This window comes from Odontesthes bonariensis, chromosome 9 (genome assembly GCF_027942865.1).
Source record: "Odontesthes bonariensis isolate fOdoBon6 chromosome 9, fOdoBon6.hap1, whole genome shotgun sequence".
In the NCBI taxonomy this organism is placed as follows: Eukaryota; Metazoa; Chordata; class Actinopteri; order Atheriniformes; family Atherinopsidae; genus Odontesthes; species Odontesthes bonariensis.
The window spans coordinates 18039326-18061664 of record NC_134514.1 but is presented as its reverse complement, the minus strand read 5'-3'; the positions used below and the strand labels follow the sequence as shown (position 1 = coordinate 18061664).

General features: G+C 40.6%; 1 protein-coding gene and 2 long non-coding RNA genes across 5 annotated transcripts in view; 1 reads left to right on the top strand and 2 right to left on the bottom strand.

The window, feature by feature from the left end:
• Nucleotides 1–178: 178 nt before the first annotated feature.
• LOC142388846 (uncharacterized) lies at nt 179–2518 on the bottom strand. Its single transcript, XR_012770332.1, has 4 exons — nt 2489–2518; nt 2351–2401; nt 2129–2232; nt 179–276 (listed from the first exon to the last, which is right to left on the bottom strand). It is a non-coding gene; the product is annotated as an uncharacterized LOC142388846 (long non-coding RNA).
• Nucleotides 2519–2708: 190 nt separating this feature from the next.
• Nucleotides 2709–3579, bottom strand: LOC142388845 (uncharacterized). Its single transcript, XR_012770331.1, has 4 exons — nt 3335–3579; nt 3166–3219; nt 3027–3062; nt 2709–2931 (listed from the first exon to the last, which is right to left on the bottom strand). It is a non-coding gene; the product is annotated as an uncharacterized LOC142388845 (long non-coding RNA).
• A 2474-nt stretch (nt 3580–6053) lies between these two features.
• LOC142388337 (uncharacterized) overlaps nt 6054–22339 on the top strand; it is a 52197-nt gene continuing 35911 nt past the window's right edge. For 2 of the 3 annotated variants that reach the window (XM_075473463.1, XM_075473466.1), the window contains exons 1-35: nt 6054–6315; nt 6411–6512; nt 6711–6902; nt 7179–7289; nt 7879–8071; nt 8283–8419; nt 8912–9136; nt 9317–9458; nt 9580–9703; nt 10089–10280; nt 10402–10539; nt 10668–10850; nt 10952–11146; nt 11401–11549; nt 11674–11842; nt 11961–12095; nt 12300–12452; nt 13224–13425; nt 13687–13827; nt 13926–14111; nt 14377–14448; nt 14597–14723; nt 14812–14945; nt 15273–15470; nt 15656–15805; nt 16290–16469; nt 17731–17847; nt 18594–18743; nt 18845–18997; nt 19294–19509; nt 19911–20015; nt 20624–20768; nt 20859–21070; nt 21258–21476; nt 21693–21796. In XM_075473463.1, coding sequence (XP_075329578.1) covers nt 6105–6315; nt 6411–6512; nt 6711–6902; nt 7179–7289; nt 7879–8071; nt 8283–8419; nt 8912–9136; nt 9317–9458; nt 9580–9703; nt 10089–10280; nt 10402–10539; nt 10668–10850; nt 10952–11146; nt 11401–11549; nt 11674–11842; nt 11961–12095; nt 12300–12452; nt 13224–13425; nt 13687–13827; nt 13926–14111; nt 14377–14448; nt 14597–14723; nt 14812–14945; nt 15273–15470; nt 15656–15805; nt 16290–16469; nt 17731–17847; nt 18594–18743; nt 18845–18997; nt 19294–19509; nt 19911–20015; nt 20624–20768; nt 20859–21070; nt 21258–21476; nt 21693–21796 — 5562 coding nt within the window. In that variant the 5' untranslated portion in view covers nt 6054–6104. The remainder of the gene's footprint in view (nt 6316–6410; nt 6513–6710; nt 6903–7178; nt 7290–7878; nt 8072–8282; nt 8420–8911; nt 9137–9316; nt 9459–9579; nt 9704–10088; nt 10281–10401; nt 10540–10667; nt 10851–10951; nt 11147–11400; nt 11550–11673; nt 11843–11960; nt 12096–12299; nt 12453–13223; nt 13426–13686; nt 13828–13925; nt 14112–14376; nt 14449–14596; nt 14724–14811; nt 14946–15272; nt 15471–15655; nt 15806–16289; nt 16470–17730; nt 17848–18593; nt 18744–18844; nt 18998–19293; nt 19510–19910; nt 20016–20623; nt 20769–20858; nt 21071–21257; nt 21477–21692; nt 21797–22339) is intronic. The other variant, XM_075473464.1, reaches the window with a different exon arrangement.

Sequence of the window (22339 nt, the reverse complement as noted above, 5' to 3'; positions counted from 1 at the left end):
TTATTATAGACACGGCACAAGTAAGGAAAACAATATATGAACATTTAGTTAAAAAAAATAAAACTTGTTTAGGGATATAGAAAATAACAGACATGTTTTTTGTTTCCCCTCCTCCCTTTCCTCCTCTGGCAGCTTTAAACTATATCAGGCATATGAGATGACTGCATACTCAGAGTTGGTGCTCATCTTGCGGCTGATCTCTCTGAGCTGAGGCACATGCAGTCGGTCAGCTGAACGTGAGGCCTGCAGATAAGATCTTGGTTCATCTCCCCACCTCTGCACATGAAACAAACAAACAAAAACTTATGCAGCATACTTGGAAAGACTAGCTCAAGACATGTGAGTGACGCCTTCCCCAATGACAATATTTATAAGGCTATTATCCCTGTCACTACAGGTTATTTGGTGTATTTGAAAGTTACGGCCACATATCAGTGGTTGTAACAAGTACTTTTACTGTAAAGCAATATATTGCCTTTGCTTACAACTGGCAATCTGCAGAGAGCGCTTTCATAAATAAGTAAGTAAAAGTAATTTTGATTGCTAATCTGGTATGTAGTTGAATAAATATATATAGAATCGTTGAACAATTTAAGAATGCTGTTCCGTAATGTCACTTTGCAAGGAATTTCTGGATTTGATCAGCTATGGTACATTATGTTATTAAGAAATTTAGAGAATGTCAGAAAAAACCTCTCAGCAACATTCAAGATCATTGAGCTTAATGGCATTAAAATCAGCATGTGGGCAAAAAAATCTTGAGAACCAGTGTCAGGGTAAAACAGTTCATCACCACATGCAGAGAATGCAAGTTAAAACTCTATCATGCAAAGATTAAACATATACTGTTTAACCCTCAAACAGTAACGTCGGGTGATTTTCACCCATGTGATGCACATGTCCCAGGAACGGGTGGACCAAAGAACAAATTCCCAGCTGCATTATTATTATTTTTATTATTCTATGAATCTCATTAACGATTCCCTAATTTTTCAGTAATTCTTGAGCCTTTTATATGGTCCCCCCTGTTTTTTGGCACCTTTTTTTATAGCTGGAAATAAGCTGTGTGTTGTTGTGTTTTAATATTCTTTGATGAGAAGTATTTTTTTGGGGGGGTTTATTATATTGGGTAAAATATACCCAACGTTAGTGATGGTGTTACAAAAATGGACGTTAGTGTTCTAGGGTTAAACAGGATCTAGAAAAGATGAAAGAACCTTGTTGAGGCCAAAGTTTTTTTTAACATCGATTGAAGCGAAGCAAAAAGTTGTCCTGTGGTCTGCTGAAGCTAAATTTGGATTTGTCTTTTTGGATGTCTTGGACACTGCACCCTCTGGGTTTAAGAAGTGAAGGAACATTCAGCTCCTCTGTGATGGAGTGAGAGCGCATTAATGCATATGTACGATGCATTTCTGTTAAGACACTATACAGGCTTCTAAGCGACGCATCATGCCATTCAGGCGGTGTCATTTTCGTTGACATTTGGCGTTTTTTCTTAGTAACAAGCGATATTTTTTAGAATTACAACAGCATTATTTTTAAGGAATGAAGGCAGTTAACTGGCCTGTCTGCAGTACAGAAATGTAACCCGCTGAAATTGGCATAAAATTAGAAATACAACAAAGGGGGCCTCGCGTTCTTAAACAGCTGAAACCGTGCAAATAGCTTGAGTGGGACAACATTTTGCTTTCAAAATTACAGCAACTGGTATTGTCAGATGGCACATGTTACAAAGTGTTTAAAAAAAAAAAAGAAGAGATCTATCTATTTACTCCTTTGTAAATGCAGGTGTTGGTATTTAGTTCATTAAAATATTGCACTGTAATCCAACACATCTGCAATTAAATCCTGCCTTCATGGCAGCTGTAGACTAGTTTACCTGAACACCTGTTATGAATGAACAGGGAACTGTGTTTAGTAAACGTATGCAACTGCTTTCTTACGGAATGCGTAAAGATTATATCAAAAATTTTTGATAAACGTAGTTAATAAGCCACATTCCACACAAAAAAAGAGTCTTGCTCCGGGTATTTGATGTATGCAACAAGTAGAAGAGGGTAGATTAAGTTGTTTGGGTTAACCGAAATACAAGAGACATATTGACTATGCATGAAGTTTTGTTGCTTACCTCTCCAGTAGCCAAGTAGCTGACCTGAGTGAGCTCTGGTGTACTGATCCCTCTGATGGTGATCATTATGTCAGCATATGGAACTTCAGTATCACTCTCATCATCTGCTTCAAAGAAAGTCATTATATTGTAGTCTGTCATTTTGTATTTCATCTGGTTACTGCTGCTTAGAGTTTCTTAAAACAATGTAAATAAAGGAATTGACCTGACAGATGATCTTACCCGGTGGCGGAATCCTCACAGTAACCCTTTCACTTTGTGCCGACAATGTCCCTGGAGAATACGACAGATATGAATGACAGGGTTTCATTTGGAGGCCATGATTCTTGTATTTTGCCTTTGATGATTCAAAATCTTTACCTTTCACTGGTGAGAAAGCAGCCTTTGGTGGTTGTGGTGAGCTGAAACAGTTAAAAATCATTTAATCATCTGCTGAAGAGATTTTGCTCATTTTAAATTTTCAAAGATAAGTGAACACAAATTTAACCAAAGATAAGTTTAATTCTTCTCACCATGACCTGGAAATGACTGGCTCCCCTAGAATGTGTGACAAAGTATTGATAAAATTTTTTTATATAAATGAGATTTTATTCCTTTTTTTAAAATTCAGACATGATTATGTCCAACCCTCCCCCCTTTTTTTTAAAACACAAATTAGTGTTAATAGCGTAATATATTGTAATCACCTTTACCATTCCAGTTCTGCCTGTTCCGGTTCAGGCACAGAAAGACAGCCAAAGCTGCAAGAATCATAGCCACCACAACAGTAACTGTTGCCAAAACCCTAATTCCAGTAAATTCTCCTGTTCAAACAGAAACAGTTGCATTAGCTTTCATTGTATCAGATTCAATCACAGGCATTTAATTTTGACATCATTTGCTACAAGTGTCATCTCACCGTCACTTGAATCTTTTGGCTCAGCAGGAAGAGATGCTGAGAAAGTGAGATCATAGTGTATTACACGAAGCAACGTGCGGCAAAGCATTGTTTCAACTAAGGCATGATTTATATCAGACATTTTTTAACAGTTCCTCACCATTTTTAGTTTCAGTCTTTGGGACAGTTGTCCAGTGTGGGACTTTTCTTTGAGCTGTAAACACAAAACAAGAACATTTGTTCACCTCTAGCTAACTTCAAGAACTCATTAAGACCAGATATCTGGATTATGTTGATTTTGATATTGATTTGTAGTAATATTTATCAACCTTCAAGATAAAGAAAAACGATGCGCTCTGTTTTTTGTGGAAGTCGAGGGTGCTCTGTATCCTCAGTGTAGCAAGTATAGTTCTTTCCTATATACTCAACAGACACATTTGATAGACAGAGGAAAACGGCACAAAAGCTGCCATTTCTAGATGTTCCATGACAACCAGAGTTGTCTGATGCTCTACTCCAGTAGCCACGGACAAATCCTGATGAACAATTGTAGGTGCAGCTCAATGTGAGGCTTTCATCCAACTCCACCGCCCGTTTTTCAATGGGTGCCTTTGTATTGGCACTGCTTACAAAATCTGCAAAGAGAGGCAAATTAATTTACTTCACATCAGAAAAAAAAGTAATTATGTTACCTCAAAGCATTAAGCTCGACTTTTCTAGATGAGTGGATTATTGACCTTTTGTCCACCAAAAGACAAGCAAAGTGATGTAAACTGAAATAATCATCGTTGGTCCCTGTTTTGTTGAATCCTCCCGCTTCAAGACATGCACTTAGATATCCTGTGCTCTTGCAATGCAGTGATGTTTGCACCTGCACAAACACAGTGAGGTACCCACGTACTGTATATGTTCCTCCTCTTGGGTTAGGGTACAGGATGTGGTAGACCAAAGGATTTAGAGCTGTGTAAAAATATTTTAATTTTCCATATATTGCACCTGACTTCCTGTCATGAAAATTTCAGTTGCAAGTGTAAAGAGCAAATGCATATCGGAAAGTGACTTAGATATTTACTTTAGATGAGGATCACTTGTATCTATGCATTAATGCTTAAGTACAAGCATTTGACACCTGGCTTCCTTGTACAGTTTGCATCTAGGTCTGTATATCTAGGACTGCACCTTGCTCTCTGCTTGAGCAAATGATGTGTTCAACATAAATTTTACACAATATTTAAGTAAATTATGTTAAAGTTTTCACCCTATTAAGACAAATTGTGGCTTACGCAATAAGATGTTTAATGTGAACGACAATCAGCTCCAGAAATATATCAGATCTTTTAGTATCTTTTGCAAAGTTATTCTCTTTATAATCTCTTAAATGACTGAACATGGGCAGCATAAATAATTGCAGTGATCCACTAACAAAGACAACATCTAGGTGAGCTTTGGCACATGCTCATACATTATGAAAGTAGCAGATATAGTTACAGAAGCTAATTGCACACCACTGTCAGCTTGAGCAACCACCTGGGAATCACATTTCAGGCTCATTTCACTTTCAGACTGAGGGCCTCTCACTTTCATAGCTCCAAACAATCATCCACGTAGGCTTGGACTAAACAATCGGCTATGAAAATGCACAAAAAATGCAACGTCCTTGTGCACTTTAGAGACCCAGTGATAATTTTCTCATGGAGAGCAATGCATTACCTCTGTTTTTCAGCTTCGGGGATTTTTCTGCTGCTGACACAGTACAGAGTCGCTTCAGGTAAGAATAACAACTATCAAAGTTTTAATAATTTCTTAAAGTATATTTATCAACCTAAAGACAAACTTCTACATTCTTCCCAACATTCATTTTCCAGAATCACCTGAAGGGAGTGGAGACCTACTTTTCTTTCAAGAGCCAGACCTTGCTCAGTGTCCAAAAGGAACATTTTTCTCCCACCAGCTTTGTTTAGATTGTCCGTCTGGTAATTTGTAAGTCATCATTGAAATCTTTGATGTGTATTTTTTCACTATGTCGACAAGGGACTTAGACAGAATCTCAATGATGAAAGGATATATAACTTAGCTCCCCTTAGGGCTCATATGTAAGAAATACATAGTATTGGAACTGTAATGAATAAATTGTATTTGTAAGAGATTTAAGTAGAATTAACATATTTCCGCTCCAGTTGCCCTGGCAACGTATCTGCACCCAATAGATGTCCAGCAGGAACATTCAATCTCTACACTGGGAAAAGCAGTATCAATGACTGCAAGGTAAAAGACGACCGTGTATAAACGACCCACTCACACTCATGCTTGTTGTGACTTGCCCTCTTTTGAAAGTAAAGAACTTGTGCATTTCACTCAGAAGTCCCCATAGCAATAAATCATGTTTGTGGGCCCTTTTCACGGCAAACCTTTTGACTTTTTCTTTTTTAGCAAAAATTATTTACGAGAAGTTATGACATCATCATCATTAATTAGTTATAGAGTGGCTCCGTGTCATTATGTTCACTCATTATTCATTTCTTTATATTGCAGCCTTGTTTTCCGGGCCTGATCAGTTCAGAGGACAGAGTGGACTGTAGGCTATGTCCTGCGGGCTTCTCGTGTGATCAGCCAACTGGGGCGCTTTATTTATGCCCGGCAGGACAATATTCACCTGAAGGGGTCCTGCAGTGTCTGACCTGCCCCGTTGATTCTGTTTGCAAATCCGGTTTTCCTTATAAGGTCATAATTAACAAAATGTGAAAGACAAAGCTCATACATCACCACTTTAAAAGTTTGTTACAGTACAAATGATTAGTAATAAAAGCTTTATGCTTTTTTCTTGATGTGCTGTCCTTTTCTTATTTGTGTCCTGCAGTGTGGACCTGGGAAGGAGCCCAACGTAGATCACACTGAATGTAATGACTGTCCCTCAGGTTTCTATTCCACTGCGTGTACTATTCACTGTGTGCAGTGTCCAGCAGGTGGTGCAGCTATTGAAGACTATTCCTGCTCCCATACTGGGGCTGATGTTTGATATCTATTAATACCAAAAAGGTCCCACAGGGATTGAAAATATGTTTTCTGCCTGCCATAGGAAGTTACTGTCCTGACAGTGGTATGTCTCAGCCGCTCCTTTGTCCTCCCGGTTGGACCTCCACACCCGAACAGCCCAACTGCCGAAGCTGTAATGATACGTCTTTGTTATGTGGGGGAACTGTGACCCCCCGGTCCAGCATGTCACTCCACAGGTCTGGTCAACCCATCATCTGTCGACCAGGAACACACAGACACTCAAAGGAAGAGGCAGCTTGTATCGTATGTCCAAGAGGTTAGTGTTCGTTGGTGCATAACTGCATTTTTCTAGCAGTTTCCTTTCCTCCTTGAGAAGGCCAAACATGTTTATACATGTTATGTTTGTCCAAGGTCATTATTGTGTGGGAGGTGTGGCTGTCCCCTGTCCTGCAGGGACTTATGGCTCCAAAGAAGGTCTGCAGAGGCTGAGAGACTGCACAATCTGTCCTGCGGGTAGAGTATTAATTGTGGCAAACTTCAGGTTCTGAAGATATGCAGAATCATTTGACGAAACCCATAAACATACCTAAGCTGCTGCAGTTTCTCAAGCCTAATAAACCAGCTGTGTTTAACCACTGCTTTATATATCTTTACCATATATGTTATAACCTTCAGAAAATGTTCTCCTCATCTATAAATACTTTTCTCTAGGGTTTTACTGCCTGGAAGGTAGCTCGCAGAGACCCACCTCCCAGTTCCTGTGCCCACAGGGCTATTACTGTGAGGAGGGCACCGCCACCCCTCATGGGTCACCTTGCCCTGCTGGTACAGCGGGGGAACAACTGGGTCAGACAAGTAGGGCAGCCTGCAAGAGATGCAGAGAGGGACGCTTCTGTCCTGCAGGTTAGAAACTCACTTCATCAAAGCAACAAATACTGAAATAGAAAAAAAAGAATTGTCCTAGAAAGTTACTGAATTCATACTTGAAGAAAGAACATGGAAAAAAAGATGGATTTTTTTTTTAGATAAGAAATCACAAGATGCACAGGGCTCAGGGTTTCTTTTTGTTCACTTACAGTATCAGACAAGACATTGGACACATTTTGAATGAGTAGGGGTGTCCAAACTTTTGACTGGCTCCGTACTGTACATGTAAAATGTGTGTGTGTTACTAAATAGGCTCATCGGGTCCTGGTTTGCCCTGTGCTCGAGGTAGGTTCTGCCCTGCTGGCACCTTGGAGGAAGTGACATGTCCTCCAGGTACCTTCACCCCTCATCAAGGGGCAATAAGTGAGTTTACAGTTGCATTTTTATTTATACAATACTGTAATAATATACTATATTAACACTTGTCAGTTTATTTTAATTGACTTGAGCCACTATTTACCATGTACAGTTAAGATTCATAGTGTGTTTCTATTCAATTGCTTGGTTTGCTCTTGCTGGAAATTACGACAAGACATTGTGTTAGAAGATACGATAATACACTTTAACTAGTTCTATGTTTTTTGTTATCACTACAAAATGTATGCGATTTAAACATTATTTTAAAATACTATAATTCTTTAAAAGCTCACCTAAACTGATATGATGGCTAAGGAGTTTATCGGAGCAAAGCTCAGCTATTACATAAACATATAAGTATTGCTTAGTTCCTATGAGGAGTCAGAATGTATGGATGATAAACTGCAACAGATGAATGCCCAAGAGGGCAAATAGAAAGAAGTCCAGTCCACGGAAAGCTTGACTAGTGAGTCAACTGTACAAAAAATGATGGAAAAATTTGCCAAAACTCCATTTGATATAACAGATATCCTAATGTAGAAAATGTGACCCCATAATCCTGTCTTCATCTTAGCATGACAACTGTTTCCTCCAGGTGTGAAGGACTGTCTCAAATGTCCAGCTGGTTTCTATTGTCCTGAGGGGACAAGTGACCCAATGCCCTGTCCCCAAGGCTCTTTCAACCCCTTAGAGGGCCAGGATGAGTTGACTGATTGCAGAGAGTGCTATGCAGGAAAGGCCTGCACACAGATAGCTCTGAGAGCCCCTGATGTGGACTGCATGCAAGGGTGAGTAACCTCTTCAGAATCAAGAAAACATTTTCTGTCGACTTTGCTTCTGTGGCACTGTTCACTTGTGTTTCTGTAAGCGTGTCTCTGATATGAAAACTGAAGCTTTTTAATACTCACTAAAGAATTGTTGTTATATTGTCTGTTGCATCTAAACCTACCATGCCATTGTTACCCTTTTGCCAAAGTTAAATTGTCTGAATTTCCACAGGTTTGTCTGTCCTCCTGGTTCCTCGAAACCCAACGCAGCAAGAAATGCCTGCTCACCAGGAACACTTAGCAATCGCACCGATCTTACTGACCGCTCGCAGTGTCAGCAGTGTCCAGCACGCTATGCCTGTCTTCGGGGTGACATTTCCTAAATCTCTTCAGTTGGCATTTAAAAGTACAGCTTGTATCAGAGAAAATAATGCATTGCTTGTTTTGTTTCACCCGCAAATGAATTGGATTAAGCGGTTATAGAATAGAGATGGATGGATGGATGTTTTTTTCACTGTTGTACAATTTTGAACTCAGTCAATATTGTGTATCGTAGTTTTTAAGGGTGCATTATAGTCATATAAAAGTTACAACACTGTCAAATGTGCTTCACCAACCTGCAGAAATCAAATGACCAATTATTAAACCAAAAGCTTCATCCACACTGATCAGCAACGATCAAAAGTTCATCCATTGATTCCAATTTTTGTCTAAGCCTTGAAAAACAATCACGGAAGTTCCCTCATTTGTAACCATGTTGAGAAAAAGATATACAGAGAAACTATGTATTTTTACCACATTTACTGAATCTATAGCTCATTTGTTTTCCCACCTCAATAACTATAATTTCTGCTTTATCAGGAACTGGTGGCATGCAGAGACCCCCACTTTCCTGCTTTGCTGGACATTTTTGTCCACCTGGAACTATGTTCCCAACCCAGTACAAATGTCCTGTGGGGACATGGAGCAGTCACAGTGGATTGGAGGCTGAAAGTGAGTGCCAGCCTTGCCCCCGCGGCTGGTATTGTTTAGCTGGCTCTGCAGCTCCAACAGGACGGTGCAATTCTGGACACTACTGTCCCGAAGGTAACACGAGTACGATGCAGCTGGTGATGCAGTACATATTCAAATTAAATGTATGCCTTTTAGACTGCAGTTGTTGAATAGAAATAAGTTTCACTGTTGACTTTAAATATCATTTCGCAATAGTTTGTTTTGCAAACACAGCTTCAAGTGGATATAACTATGTTGATGTTTCATCGTCAGGGACTGCATATGGCACGCAGTTTCCTTGCCCTGCAGGCACTTACAGCATCCAAATGGGCAACAGATACAGAGAGGACTGCTTGATTTGTCCTAAAGGTTTATTCTGTCAACGGGGAACCTCCAAACCTTCACCTTGCCCACCGTAAGCAGAATATCAGAAACAAGATGAGACAATGATGAGGATGATGATAGACTTTTCTACATGAGGGTTTTATTGGTGTAATACATAATTGTGTTCATCCCCTCCATCTTGTCTTTCTCAGCTCCACATTTCGCCACCTGAAAGGAGGTCGGAGGCTGGAGGACTGCTCTGCTTGCCCTGCTGGCTATTTTTGTCCCTACTCAGCCACTGTCAACCCCAGAGTGTGTGGAGCTGGCAGCTACTCTGTAAGGCCCCAATCTCACTGTGACTGCACAAGTGACAGAACCAATAGAGGCCAAAGCGCGTGTATTCCAATCTTTCCATAAGCCATTTTGATTGTCCTATTTTTAGATTAGCATTTACCACCCACATGATATTGTCTTACATTACTCACCTATTATGTACATCTGTAAATGTCAGCAAGAGGAATAGTTAAAGTGCATTTTAATGTTGTACCAACATTTTTTTTGTCAGTACAGAGGCAATATCAGTATTGCTCCAGCATCTTCCATATTAAATTCTCCTTTTTCCTACATTTTCAATATCTATTTTGCTCTGTCCCTCCCCCATACAAGTTGATATCTTTAACTTCGACTCCTTGAATCTTTCTTCATGTTCTCTTGTGTGTAGGATGAGGGCTCTGTGGAGTGCTCTCCTTGCCTGCAGGGCCACTACTGCAGTAATGAGACCACTAGTGAGGAAGCCATGCGAAGTGTCATGGTGTGTCCCCCAGGTTTCCTCTGCTCTCAGGGTTTGGCCAGAGACCCCCAACGCTCAGCCACACTCTGTCCACGAGGTTTCTACTGCCCAGGAGGAAGCATTGTGAGTCAGGGATTATACTTGCAGCAAGAAAAGAAAAGTTTTATTTGTTTTTTCTTCTATTAGATTTAGATGAAGTACTTTTGGATTATAAAGCAACCTGCAAATGTGATTCTACTCATAGAATCCTAACCCCATTCCTTGCCCTAATGGCACGTACGGTGAATCCCCTGGTCTGCGTGATATCTCAGAGTGTCTGCAGTGTCCTAAGGGGAAGTACTGTTACACCCAGCAGCCCCAGGAGCAGCCCATTACCAGGCCTGTAAGAAGAAGAACATTGAAAATGAACATATTTGATCACAAATTACTTTAAAATCTAATATGGACACATATGCAGCTAAATTTGTATGCAGTGATTTTGTATTCATGGTATATGTTGTCATACTTAAGACAGGAGTGTGTCCAGATGGGCACTATTGCCCCCCAGGAACTGGCTACCCCTACACCTACCCCTGTCAGGCTGGCACATACAGGAATAACACACTTGATCACAGTGGAGAGGCCTGTTTTCCATGTCCATCCAGGCATTACTGCAACAGATTGGGAACTCATGTGCCCTTACTCTGCCCCCTGGTAGGAATGTATAATGTTTACAAAGACAGTGTAATTTGTTTTTCCTCCCTACATGGGAATCTTTAGGGAATATCAGTCTCTTTCTCTCTAACTCTGCTCAGGGGTTTTACTGTCCAGACGGCACTTCAACTCCCAAACCTTGTCCTGAAGGAACCTATAGCTCACGCTCTGCTCTCAGTGATGGCTCAGAGTGCACTCCTTGTGGTGGAGGCCAATATTGCACCGGTGTGGGACTTGTAGAGCCTTCTGGAAGCTGCAAGGAGCGTTTCTACTGTAGAGTGGGAGCCAAGTCTGCCGTATGATGATGCTATTTTTTGTGATCTCTACTGTGTTGGGACTTAAAAGTCATTAATTTGTAGTTTAATACTTATTTTCTATCATCATTAGCTTCCACAAGCCCTCTTTAGGCCAACAAGTGCATTAAAAAATGCATAACAGCAAGAATGACTTTCAGATTTTTTTAAAAATAGTTTGATTAAACAATTAGTTTTAGGTATTATATCCACTACCGTGGCTTCTCTTCACTTCAGGGTGCTGTCATTATTTTCAGACTCCAGTTGATGGACCAACCGGAGGTTTGTGTCCACCAGGAAGTTACTGCCCTCTGGCTACAAGCTCTCCCTTCCCCTGTCCCTCTGGCACTTTCAGCAATAGCACTGGCCTTCACAGCCCTGAGGAGTGTATTAGCTGTCCACCAGGGTAAATACCCTCATATTGACTCCTTATTCTTCATTGCAAAGTGATTACTCACATTATCAGCTTGTTGGACAACGTGAAACTCACGCCTCCACTCCATGAGTCAACATGCTTCTGTCCATGTCAGATTTTATTGTATAGGTTCCAACAGCACCTCACCTTCTGGGCCTTGTTTTCCTGGTTTTTACTGTACTGGTGGCTCAACTTCACCTCTTCAGTATGAAGCAGAAGAGGGATTTTATACTTTGGAGGGGGCAGCCAGGGCAGAGCCGTGTCCTTTTGGTTTTTTCCAGCCGGTAGGAAATAATACTATACATACAGAATATCAATTAACTCTAATCTGAAAGTGCTTTCTGGAAATGAGATAATACTGCCATGCCTAAGGTTATTCACTTGTCTATACTTCTTCCACAGCATCAACGTGCAGGGTCATGTGTTGAATGTCAAGCAGGCAGACTATGCAACCAAACAGGCTTGTCCCAGCCACTACTGTGTCCCACAGGACACTACTGTCCTCCAGGCTCTTCTACTGCTCGTCCCTGTCCTCCAGTCAGTATCTCTTCATTAGTATGTGTGACAACATGGGTTTGCTTATTCTCTTAGCTGTACTTTTTCTTCTACAGCTAAGTTTGTCTTTGGTTGTCAATTTTGTTGTCTCATTTATCTCGGCTCAGTCGAGCTACATGAATCTAATTTACTATTTATCAAATTCACAAAGCTGATAATGAAAAATGGTTCTATCTGATCATTCAGGGCTCCTACTCTGATCAGCCTGGTGGTGAGGCAATGAAACACTGTCGACCGTGCGAGGCAGGTTCATTCTGTAACAGAGCTGGTCTCTCTGAACCTCAAGGTCTCTGTGACCCAGGACACTACTGCACCTCTGGAGCCTACTCTGCCTCTCCAGTAAGCCATGATGATGAATAACTACTTAGATAACTTATCCAAAAGAGAACCGATGTTTAGATAAAAACAAAAGGAGAAATGTGAGAACACCCTCAACACTCTCAAAATGAGCTGTTTTTGGGAGGAATAACAAAAAATAGGACCAAATATCTGAGGTAGTGTAAAGAATGAAAAATGAAAGAATCAGATACTAATAGGGACTTAAAAGGTTTATAGATGTGTGTTTTAATGTTGTATTACAAAACCATTAACGATTGCTTTAGCTCAAATGAGGCAGTTTGGCATGGTGATATGAGCAGGAGCAGCAGCACAAACAAGGAAAAACATGCTAATTATAGAGTTGGAATGATCCAGGTTTTTAAATTTAATCTGTCTGGATTAAGGTGAAAGCTATGTTGTTGATTTGATGTCAGCTTTTATTTTTTCACACACTGTGCCATTTGTTTCTGTAATTTAATTAGATTAAAGATGTTTTTCCTTCCAGTTTGTATTGAAAAATAAATTACTGAAGAGCTTCTTTGGATAAACTGTTGATAATGCGTAGGAAATGAATGACAGCTACCAACTCAGACTGCCCACTGCTTCATGTTTACACTTCTAGAACAGTTAAAATGAGGCCAAAATGATCAAACTCAAACACAACTTGAAGCCCAAGAGGATTTCTGCATTCCAAAGCCCGAAGATATTCAGTTTACCTTGGAGTTATTCAATAAATTACATGATTAACATGTTTTTTAGATTGATGATGAGTCATTTTCTGAACTCCTACAGGTGGCTGTAGCATCTGGGGGTGTGTGTCCTGCAGGTTTCATCTGTCCTCAAGGGACCAAACACCCGCAGCAGCACCCCTGTCCCATAGGAACCTGGAGCAGTTCTGTGGGAGCCCAGAATCTGTCGTCCTGTCTGCCCTGCCCTCCTGGACTCTACTGTAACAGTACCGGACTTAGCCAGCCTTTAGGATTATGTGAAATAGGTATTATTATGATTCAATATTATATTGTAACACAACAATTTGAAACACAATTGTGTGCTTGCTCACAGACCGTTCCTGCTGTATTTCAGTTTCATAGCAAGTGAAGATGTCTGTTTTTGTGTAACTCTGCACCAAAAATAATGCGTCAAAATCCTAAAATAATCTATGTTCTCAAGGCAGAAGGGAAAAAAAGATATAAACAGGATATATTAGGATCAAGTTACTTTTATACAAGTAACCTCTGTATTGTCTAATTCATAGGTTATTACTGTTCTGAAGGGGCAGTGTTTTCAAAGCCCACCGATGGTGTGACAGGAAACATTTGTCCACTTGGACACTATTGTCCTGCAGGCTCAGCTTTTCCTATTCTCTGTCCTGATGGGACATACACAAACACTACAGGTATAAGGAGTTTGATAGTAGTGACCAAATTACATTAAATCATCAGAGATCATCATCATTGCTTGACAGCTGTGTTCTTTTTTTTATTATTAATACAGGGGCAAAAATGTGTGATGACTGCCTGTCTGGGACATACTGCCTGTCTGGAGAGGGTGTTCAGCCCTGTCCAGCAGGTCACTACTGTCTTGGTGGTGGTGTTGAGGGCATTTTGCCCTGTCCCCCTGGTACATACAGCCCTCTGTATGGCCTCAGTCAAGTGGAGCAGTGCCTCATTTGTCCAGCAGGTGGGAGTATTGTCACATGGTTTTCAGTGCTCTGTTTATAGAGACATTAGTATTCCAGACATAAAATGCGTAGCTGAATTTGATTTCAATGTATTAATTGTAATCTCTTTACTGGGTTGATGGAAGCTAATTCATAGAAATGAAAGACAATAATTCAAAGTTTAATCATATTCAATAAACTAGATGAAGAATATATTATGATCTAAATTGGATTTGTTTTGAACATTCTCCACGCTTCACGGCTACTCAATGATATTTTCCACAGGTTTTTATTGTGAAGACTGGGGGCTGTTTGAACCCACTGGGCCCTGCCAGTCTGGTTACTACTGCATGGCAGGTACACTACATAGCATATCCGTATAATTGGTACCACATATTCAATATAACCTGTGGCCTAACCTAAACAAAGTGCAACAGCAAAATACACCCTAGAGACTGCTGAAGTGGACTGTATTCAGCTAAACTAAAACGTTCAACATCTCTAGGTGTAAACTTTGAGAATCCTGAAGGCAACTTCAGCACAGGAATAGGAGGAGCATGTCCACAGGGGAGCTACTGTCCTGCGGGCACCAGTCTCCCTCTGCCCTGTCCATCTGGGACCTTCTCTGACAGGTTGATTGGTCAAAACATTAAACACAAAATCATTTCCACATTACCTCAACAGTTTGTGTCCACGTGCTTAAAAATTGCATTGTTGCAGTCTTTATCTTGCAGATGCCTCTGGCTGTAGTCCATGTCCAGGAGGTCAGTATTGTGCCACTGCAGGTCTTACTCGGCCATCTGGTCTGTGTCAGGCAGGAACCTATTGTCCAGGTGGAGACACAACAAGCACAGGTAGCATTTTTAAGTGAATCTCACCTGGTCTTATTGCCACAGTCATTTTCCCTGCTCATGCTTTCAGCATGGAAAACATTGTTTGACGAACATGTGTTTTCTTGCATAGAATGAAATAGTGGGGAACAAATATAAATATGCAAGAAGAGATCCACAGAAGATAGACTGTTTCTGATAAATGCAGGAGACCCAAATGTGTGACTATGTTTGGATGAATTAATGAGTACTGAATTAATCTGTTTTAATTTATGCCTGGATTTATCCCATTAAGAACAAAGTGGTGATAATTCAGTAATCTGTCGCATCTGATTGGATTTTCCTTTTCAGGCTCAGAAGGAGGGCTTTGTCCATCTAATCATTACTGCCCTGAGGGTAGTGCTAGCCCAGTGCCCTGCCCAGCTGGAACCTACACCAACCTCACAGGTCAGCCAGTGTGTTCTCGCTGCCCCGCAGGATATTACTGTCCAGAAAAGACTGGAAATTTTACCAAGTTCCCCTGTCCCCTTGGATTCTACTGTCCTGATGGTACATTTACACAAAGCACATAAGTCATGTATATCATGTTCTTCTTTCTTATATATTTAAAAGTGTTTAATATTGTGGTCATTTGAATCCAGCATAGCCTGTGCAGATAGGGATAATGTTTAACTTTTTTTTCAATGTAAATGCCAACATGGCATGAGTCTGAAATTAATTTCCAATATGCATAGGAACTAAGCATGCAACGCAATTTCCTTGTCCTCGAGGATACTACAACCCAGAACCCATGACTCAGAGCCTGGATAGCTGCCTCCCTTGCCCTCCAGGACACTACTGTGAGAAAGAGCGCCTGACCAAAGTGTCTGGAAAATGCAAGGCTGGTCAGTAACAGTAATCTTTGTTCATTTCTACCAAACATACAATCATGGTCATGTAGCCTAGTTTCCCAGTGTCAGGACTGTGTCCTCTATGCCAGCCTGTTTGGCTCCAGGGGCTTGCAAACCAGTCCGAAGCAGTCTGGAAGACTTTGGGGAGGGGAACAAAGAGTGCACATTAATGAAACATCTCAACACCAGCAACGTTTCACTTACACATTGGCTTTTAAATAATTCCCTGCATATATTTTATTTATGTACAAATATGCAACAAAGGCAGGCCTTTTGTGTCAGTCACACATTGCTCATATGTCTAAGGCTGAAATTAAAAGCATGTTTGCCTGGCTCATTAAGCAATTTTCCCCCTCAGCAGTGACTCATCTCCCTCACCTTGCTCTGTATTGCTGTCTCCTTGCAAAACTGTCTTGTTTTAACCTGCGCTGAGAAAATTAACATGTGCTTTGCGTCTTGCTGTGCTTGTTCCTCTCAGGTTGGTTCTGCGTGTCAGCGGCGTGGAATTCTCAGCCCTTTGACCTTGACAATTACACAAATGCCAACTGTCTATGTCCAGCTACCTCCACCGGGGGGCGCTGCCATATGGGGTTTTACTGTCCTCTGGGAAGCTCAGAGCCCATCCCTTGTCCTCCAGGGACCTTCTGTAACATTTCAGGTATTTAGATGTTGATAACATATTTCATTATGCACACAGTTCAATAGGATACAATAAGCATGATCTCACAAGAAATTAACTCTTTAACATTTAGATTAATTAGTTCATGTGGTGTGATGTACATGGCATGCAAGAGGGGTCCATGGACAGACCCAAAACAGGGATGTTTTGGTCAATAGACAATGTTTCAATGCCAATAGACAGTGTCTCAAAATAAATACTTGCTTTGTAAAATTCTAGCGGTGTTCTGATGCTCTTACCACAGCGAGCGGTCTTACTCCCACTGTGTGCCACTGATTTCCTGCTCTTAAGCTCTTTGTTTTCATTGCTTGGTTGGCTGTGTGAGCCTGGTCGAGCGTGCAAGTTTTTCCATCGCGAACACAGTTCCAGCTTTTCCTTTCACTGAATGTCATACCTTCTTTTCTTTTTGTGTGGGCCTACTTGCACATTTCTAAGGTTCCACATTACACCCTTGACAGAGCTCTGTTGCAGTAATATGTGCAGAATGTGGTTTAGAATGGTCTAGCTGGCAAGAGTAAGACCCTCTATGATTAAGACATTGTCTGGATGATAGCATATGTTGCTTCAAAACAAGTATCATTCAGTATCAACAATGCCTTCAGGGACATGGCAATTACTCACGCCACATGCATGAATGAACCATCGTACCATCATAGTTGCTGGCTTTTTGGCAGTCTGCTCAATAAAAGTTTAATGCTTCCTCTCCTCTTTTGCCTTGAGGGTTCATAAATTCCAAAGAGAATTAAAATGTTGATTTATCAGACCACGTGTGTCAAGGTTGTATGTAATGGAGGAGTACTGAGCAAAACAGGCAGGAAATTAGAAATGGAAAAACAAACAAATACAAAAAACATTTATAAACTGGACCCTTTCCCCATGCAGTGAACTATTCAGTATATTTACTGTTAGAAGAAAGTAAAAAAAGATGATAGTGGCTTGTTTCCAATTAATTGTTTACTGACTTTTCGTAGCATTGTGCATCTTTTCCAGTTCTTTATAGCCACTTTGAAAAAATAAAAAAATAAATGCTGCTGTTACATTTAAAATGTTTATATAATTTAGAAAATGAAACAGCAACTGAAACATTGTATTCTATTATCATTTACCTTTCACACAGTGTACCACCTATTTTTTGGGGGCTTTCGACAGCACAGATGATATTCTGCAGGAGGGAATGTTAGTTTCACTGTTTTTGGGTTGACAAAATCCAACTAACAAATGCGCTTGTATTGCCCAAAAGGTTTAGCTTTGCCGATGGGTCCCTGTTCCCCCGGATATTACTGTAGTGGAGGAGCCACTAAGGCCAGACCAACCGATGGAGAAACGGGCAACACCTGTCCCCCTGGGACATACTGTGGTGAGCTCAGCTTTACTGACCTGGAATTGTATTATGAACCAACTCATCTCTTTAAGCGTATTCAAAGTCATATAGTAAAGAGCTTGGTAATGAACAGTACATTGGATCAGGAAATGAGATAATTGGGATGATATTGCTTAGTTTTATTGTTAAGAGGTTATTAAGAGGGAGTATATAAGACCTCAATCTTGGACTATGAAATAATCTCACCCTGTGTCTGTTTCATTATAATCAGTAATGAATTACTTAGTATAAATTGCAAGATAACCAAACCTGAAAAGTAACTTTTGTGAACTATTTCTCTTTGACAATCCCAACACAGTACAAGAGTCTGCACAGTACGATCATATCTTAATTTAAATTCGAAAGGCGACTCTTTAGAATATGTAGAGATAGTGCTTTATAGCTACGGCCCCTGCTTACTAAGTAAAGCATGAGTCATTTAGATCCCTCTTTTTCTCTCCATAGCCCATAGACATGCAAATGAAATGGACTGGAGATCGCAAACAAATACCTATGACTCAGGTGGATTAAACTCCTGAAATTACTGATCTGTATAGGTGTGAGTCAGCCTTTTCTGTTTGTGTTCGGCTATTAAGAGAGTACTGAACTGTGTAGGGTACGCCTCTACATACTGTCGCGTTTATCTTGATATAGACTGTGCTGCCCTCAACAGTAGCCAGTATTGGCATCAAGTACCAAAAAGGAATGAAGAGTTGATCTTTTTCAACTGTTTTTGTCTGCAGCTGAGGGCTCAGGAGAGCCAGAATTGTGTCCAGCAGGTACTTTCTCCCCAGTGTCCGGTCTGACTAATGAGGCAGGCTGTCAGCCCTGTACAGCAGGTTTCTACTGCAGAGAAGCAGGTCTCAGGGCTCCGACTGGACCCTGCGGCCAAGGTCAGTCAGTATGCTGTTTTATGAGTCATTTGTGTTTGACACGTTCCTTTTAATAAAACCCTTATATTTTACGCTTGACTATATGCTGTGCACCTCCATAGGCCACTGGTGTCCTCCTGGTCAGACTGTGGCTACAGCTCTGCCATGTCCTCATGGTCACTTCTGCTTAGAGGGCAGCTCAGCTCCAGAGCCGTGCCCAATGGGAACATACCAGGATAGAGACAAACAGTCGTCCTGTGCTGTCTGCGAGGCAGGTTAGAGGCCTTATAAATCTTTCACCCTTCCTTGGGAAGCATACATTTCTGCTTGTTATGCAGTGTTAATTAGCATTTTACCATTTCTATCAGGATGCAACGGAAAAAGCTATTAAGCAGGCCAGAGAGTGTTTATCTATTGCAGCTGAGGGGTTTTCACATGTTTCTTTTCTATTTATTATACTGCACCTTGCAAGGTTTATTTGAATAAGTAATTTGCAATTCAGACACCTCGATAGAATAGAGGCTTAAGTGTTTTATTTTCCACCACAAATAAGCATTTCTCCTCTTTCAAGGATACTACTGTGATTTTAGACTGCATCCAGCCAATGCCTCTTTACTGAGGCCATGCCCTAAAGGACATTACTGTCCTGCGGGTACAGCTCTGCCCAACCAACACCCCTGCCCGATAGGCTCCTTCAATCCAAGAGAGCGCACAGACAGCCCAGAAGGCTGCATTCCATGTGCTGCTGGACACTACTGTCCTTTTATTGGACTGTCAGAGCCGGCAGGTGAGAAGAGCTCCTTTCTCTTCTCCCCTCCTCTCTTCTCTTTTCTTCTCTTCCAGCATTTTACTGTGATTCCAACTATCAAGCTTCCACAGTCTTCTATTCATTATGCATGAGTGCATTACATTACAGGTTTTATAAAGTTCAAAGCAAGGTTCTCTTGTCTGTTTTAAATTTTTAAAAAGGAACTTTAACTTGCAAAGCATTTTGGCCATTGCACTGGGTTGCAGATAATTTTTAGACCATATTTACCCATCTTTTAAAAACATATTTTTACACAGAGAGCTAATTTGGAGGATTTACTTGTTAAACCTAGAAGTTGTGGTCCCCAACATGCACTGCAGGACATTAAGAAGCAATTACTATATGATCAAAATGTATTGTAATGTTTTTTTCACCTGCAGGACCATGCCATGCTGGTTATTTGTGCAGACTGGGAGCATCCTCTCCCAGTCCCCTGGATGGACTCTCTGGTTCACTATGTCCGCCTGGTCACTACTGCCCCTCAGGTCACTTGCTTGTCCTTTCCTTAATAAGGTGCTACCAGCTACTTTGTCAGTGCTGCTTTACTGCTGATGCCTGAAACTGATTAAGTGCAGTGGCTGCACACTGTTAAGTAACTGTAATGTAATATTGATTAAGATTGCTTTACAGGCTAATGTAACCAAATTTATAATGTGTTAGGCTATTAACATTCTGCACCATTACATTGTAAGGCTGCAATGTTTTATTCATGGTAATTATCATTCTGAGGCCAACGGGAAGTTCTGACAACATATATCTTGTAACTTTTAATACAGTTGTTTTTGAATGAATTCACACACTTGCTCTCTTTTACTTGGCTGACCCTTCCCTTCGAAATGCTGCTGTAGGGTAAACTCTGCCTTGCTATAAGTTGCTCAATGTTGTGCCCGACAGTGTCTGCTATATAAAAGTGCCTCACTTGTTTACTTGCACTTAAATTCTGTAAAAACAATGTGTTAAAACAGACAGTGTGTTATGCCAACTCTATTGCCCAACTATATGACTACATAATTATAATAATCTTTTCATGGTTTTTGCATACATTTGTTTATTGGAGTTTAAATGTATGTTTTGATTTGTGTCTTATTTGCAGGCACCATAGCTCCTGAGGTCTGCCCTAAAGGAAGCTGGTCAAACGGCTCAGGCCTGCGTAACCAGGGAGACTGTAAACCCTGTTCGGGGGGATCTTACTGTGACTATCCTGGCCTCACTAAACCTAGTGGATTTTGTCATGAAGGGTACTCCAGTCTTCTTACCAAGACTTACTCATGAAATATTCTCCCCTTCGATCTTATAATCAAACTGTTTTCATGCTGTTTTTCATTCAGATATTACTGCTCAGAGGGAGCTGTCACATCTACCCCTATTGATGGAATTACAGGGGAACCCTGTCCCGAGGGTCACTACTGCCCAGAGGGAGCTGTTCAACCTTTGCCATGTGATCCAGGGACTTATGTGGCTGTTACACATGCTACACATTGTGAGCTCTGTGTGCCAGGCTGGTACTGTGTTTCTGGATCTCTGTACCTCTGTCCTGCAGGTTTGTGGTTTCTCTATTAAGGTTTACTAGTAAAAAAAACACTTAAGAAATACATTTAGCTGTATGCAAACATTAGAGATATCATCAGATATCAAACATCATCTCTTAAAAAACAGATGTAATGATACAATTATTTAAGTTTTTCATCTTGAATTATTGTTTATTTCGTTTGTCTTGGGGCCTGTAGGCTTTTACTGCCCCGAGGGAACTGGATTTGACTTGAAAAGCTGTCCAGAGGGAACTTATGGTCCAGACAATGGCTATTGGTCTGTTTCCCAGTGCAGACAGTGTGATGGAGGCCATTACTGCTCTTCCAGAAATGGCACAGCTGTCACTGGACCATGCCAAGAAGGATATTACTGTTCACATGGAAACATCTCTCCACAGCCTCTCTTAGAGGCTGTAGGTAAACAGATATCCGTGCAAGCCATGTACTCCATGCAAACTGGCTCATTTAGGAAGCATAAGATAGTATTTGCTGGTGATGCAAAAATTTGTTTTGGTAATATATTAGAAAAAAAAAATTATTTCTTTTATTGTTTAGGAAGTGTCTCCCTATTAGTGTTCTTTCTTTAAGTAATTGAAAAAAGGTGTTTTGTTTGAGCTGTGTGTCTCTCACCAGGAGGAGGGCCCTGTCCCACCGGTCATTACTGCCCAGAGGCCACTGTCCATCCTCTGCTGTGTCCACGTGGAACATTCTCTAACCTCAGCAAATTAGTGTCCAAGGTCACTTTCACTCAATATTACATTCACCCGTCCTCTTGACATTGACTGACAGTGAAGTCTTTCCATTTGAGATCACACCAGGACTGTGATTTGTTCAAAATTCTATGCAGTAGCTACATATCTTAAGCTGAATTGTGAAGAATCAAAATGTTCAATGTTAAATGAATGAATGCGTAATGAAATGAATAGTCACATGAATAAATTTAAACAAAGATAAAGAAATAAGAATTTTGAGAGGAATGTAATAACCAGTGATGAAAGGAGACGCTTAAGTATACACTTAAAAAACAGCTTTTAGTGAAAGGACATTTGGGTACATTTTTAAAAATTGCAATCATAGTTTTATATGTATTTTTCTACGTGATAATTATCTCAATGTCATAAGTTATTCATCTTATTTTCTTGTACTATTGTTATGTAATAATGGACCATATAGTGTCTTAAAAAATCTATCATGCTCTGGTACATACAAGTCCTTTACAGTATATACAGTAGCTTATAATGGTTGATCTGTCTTTCATTGTGACAACCAATCAATATCTG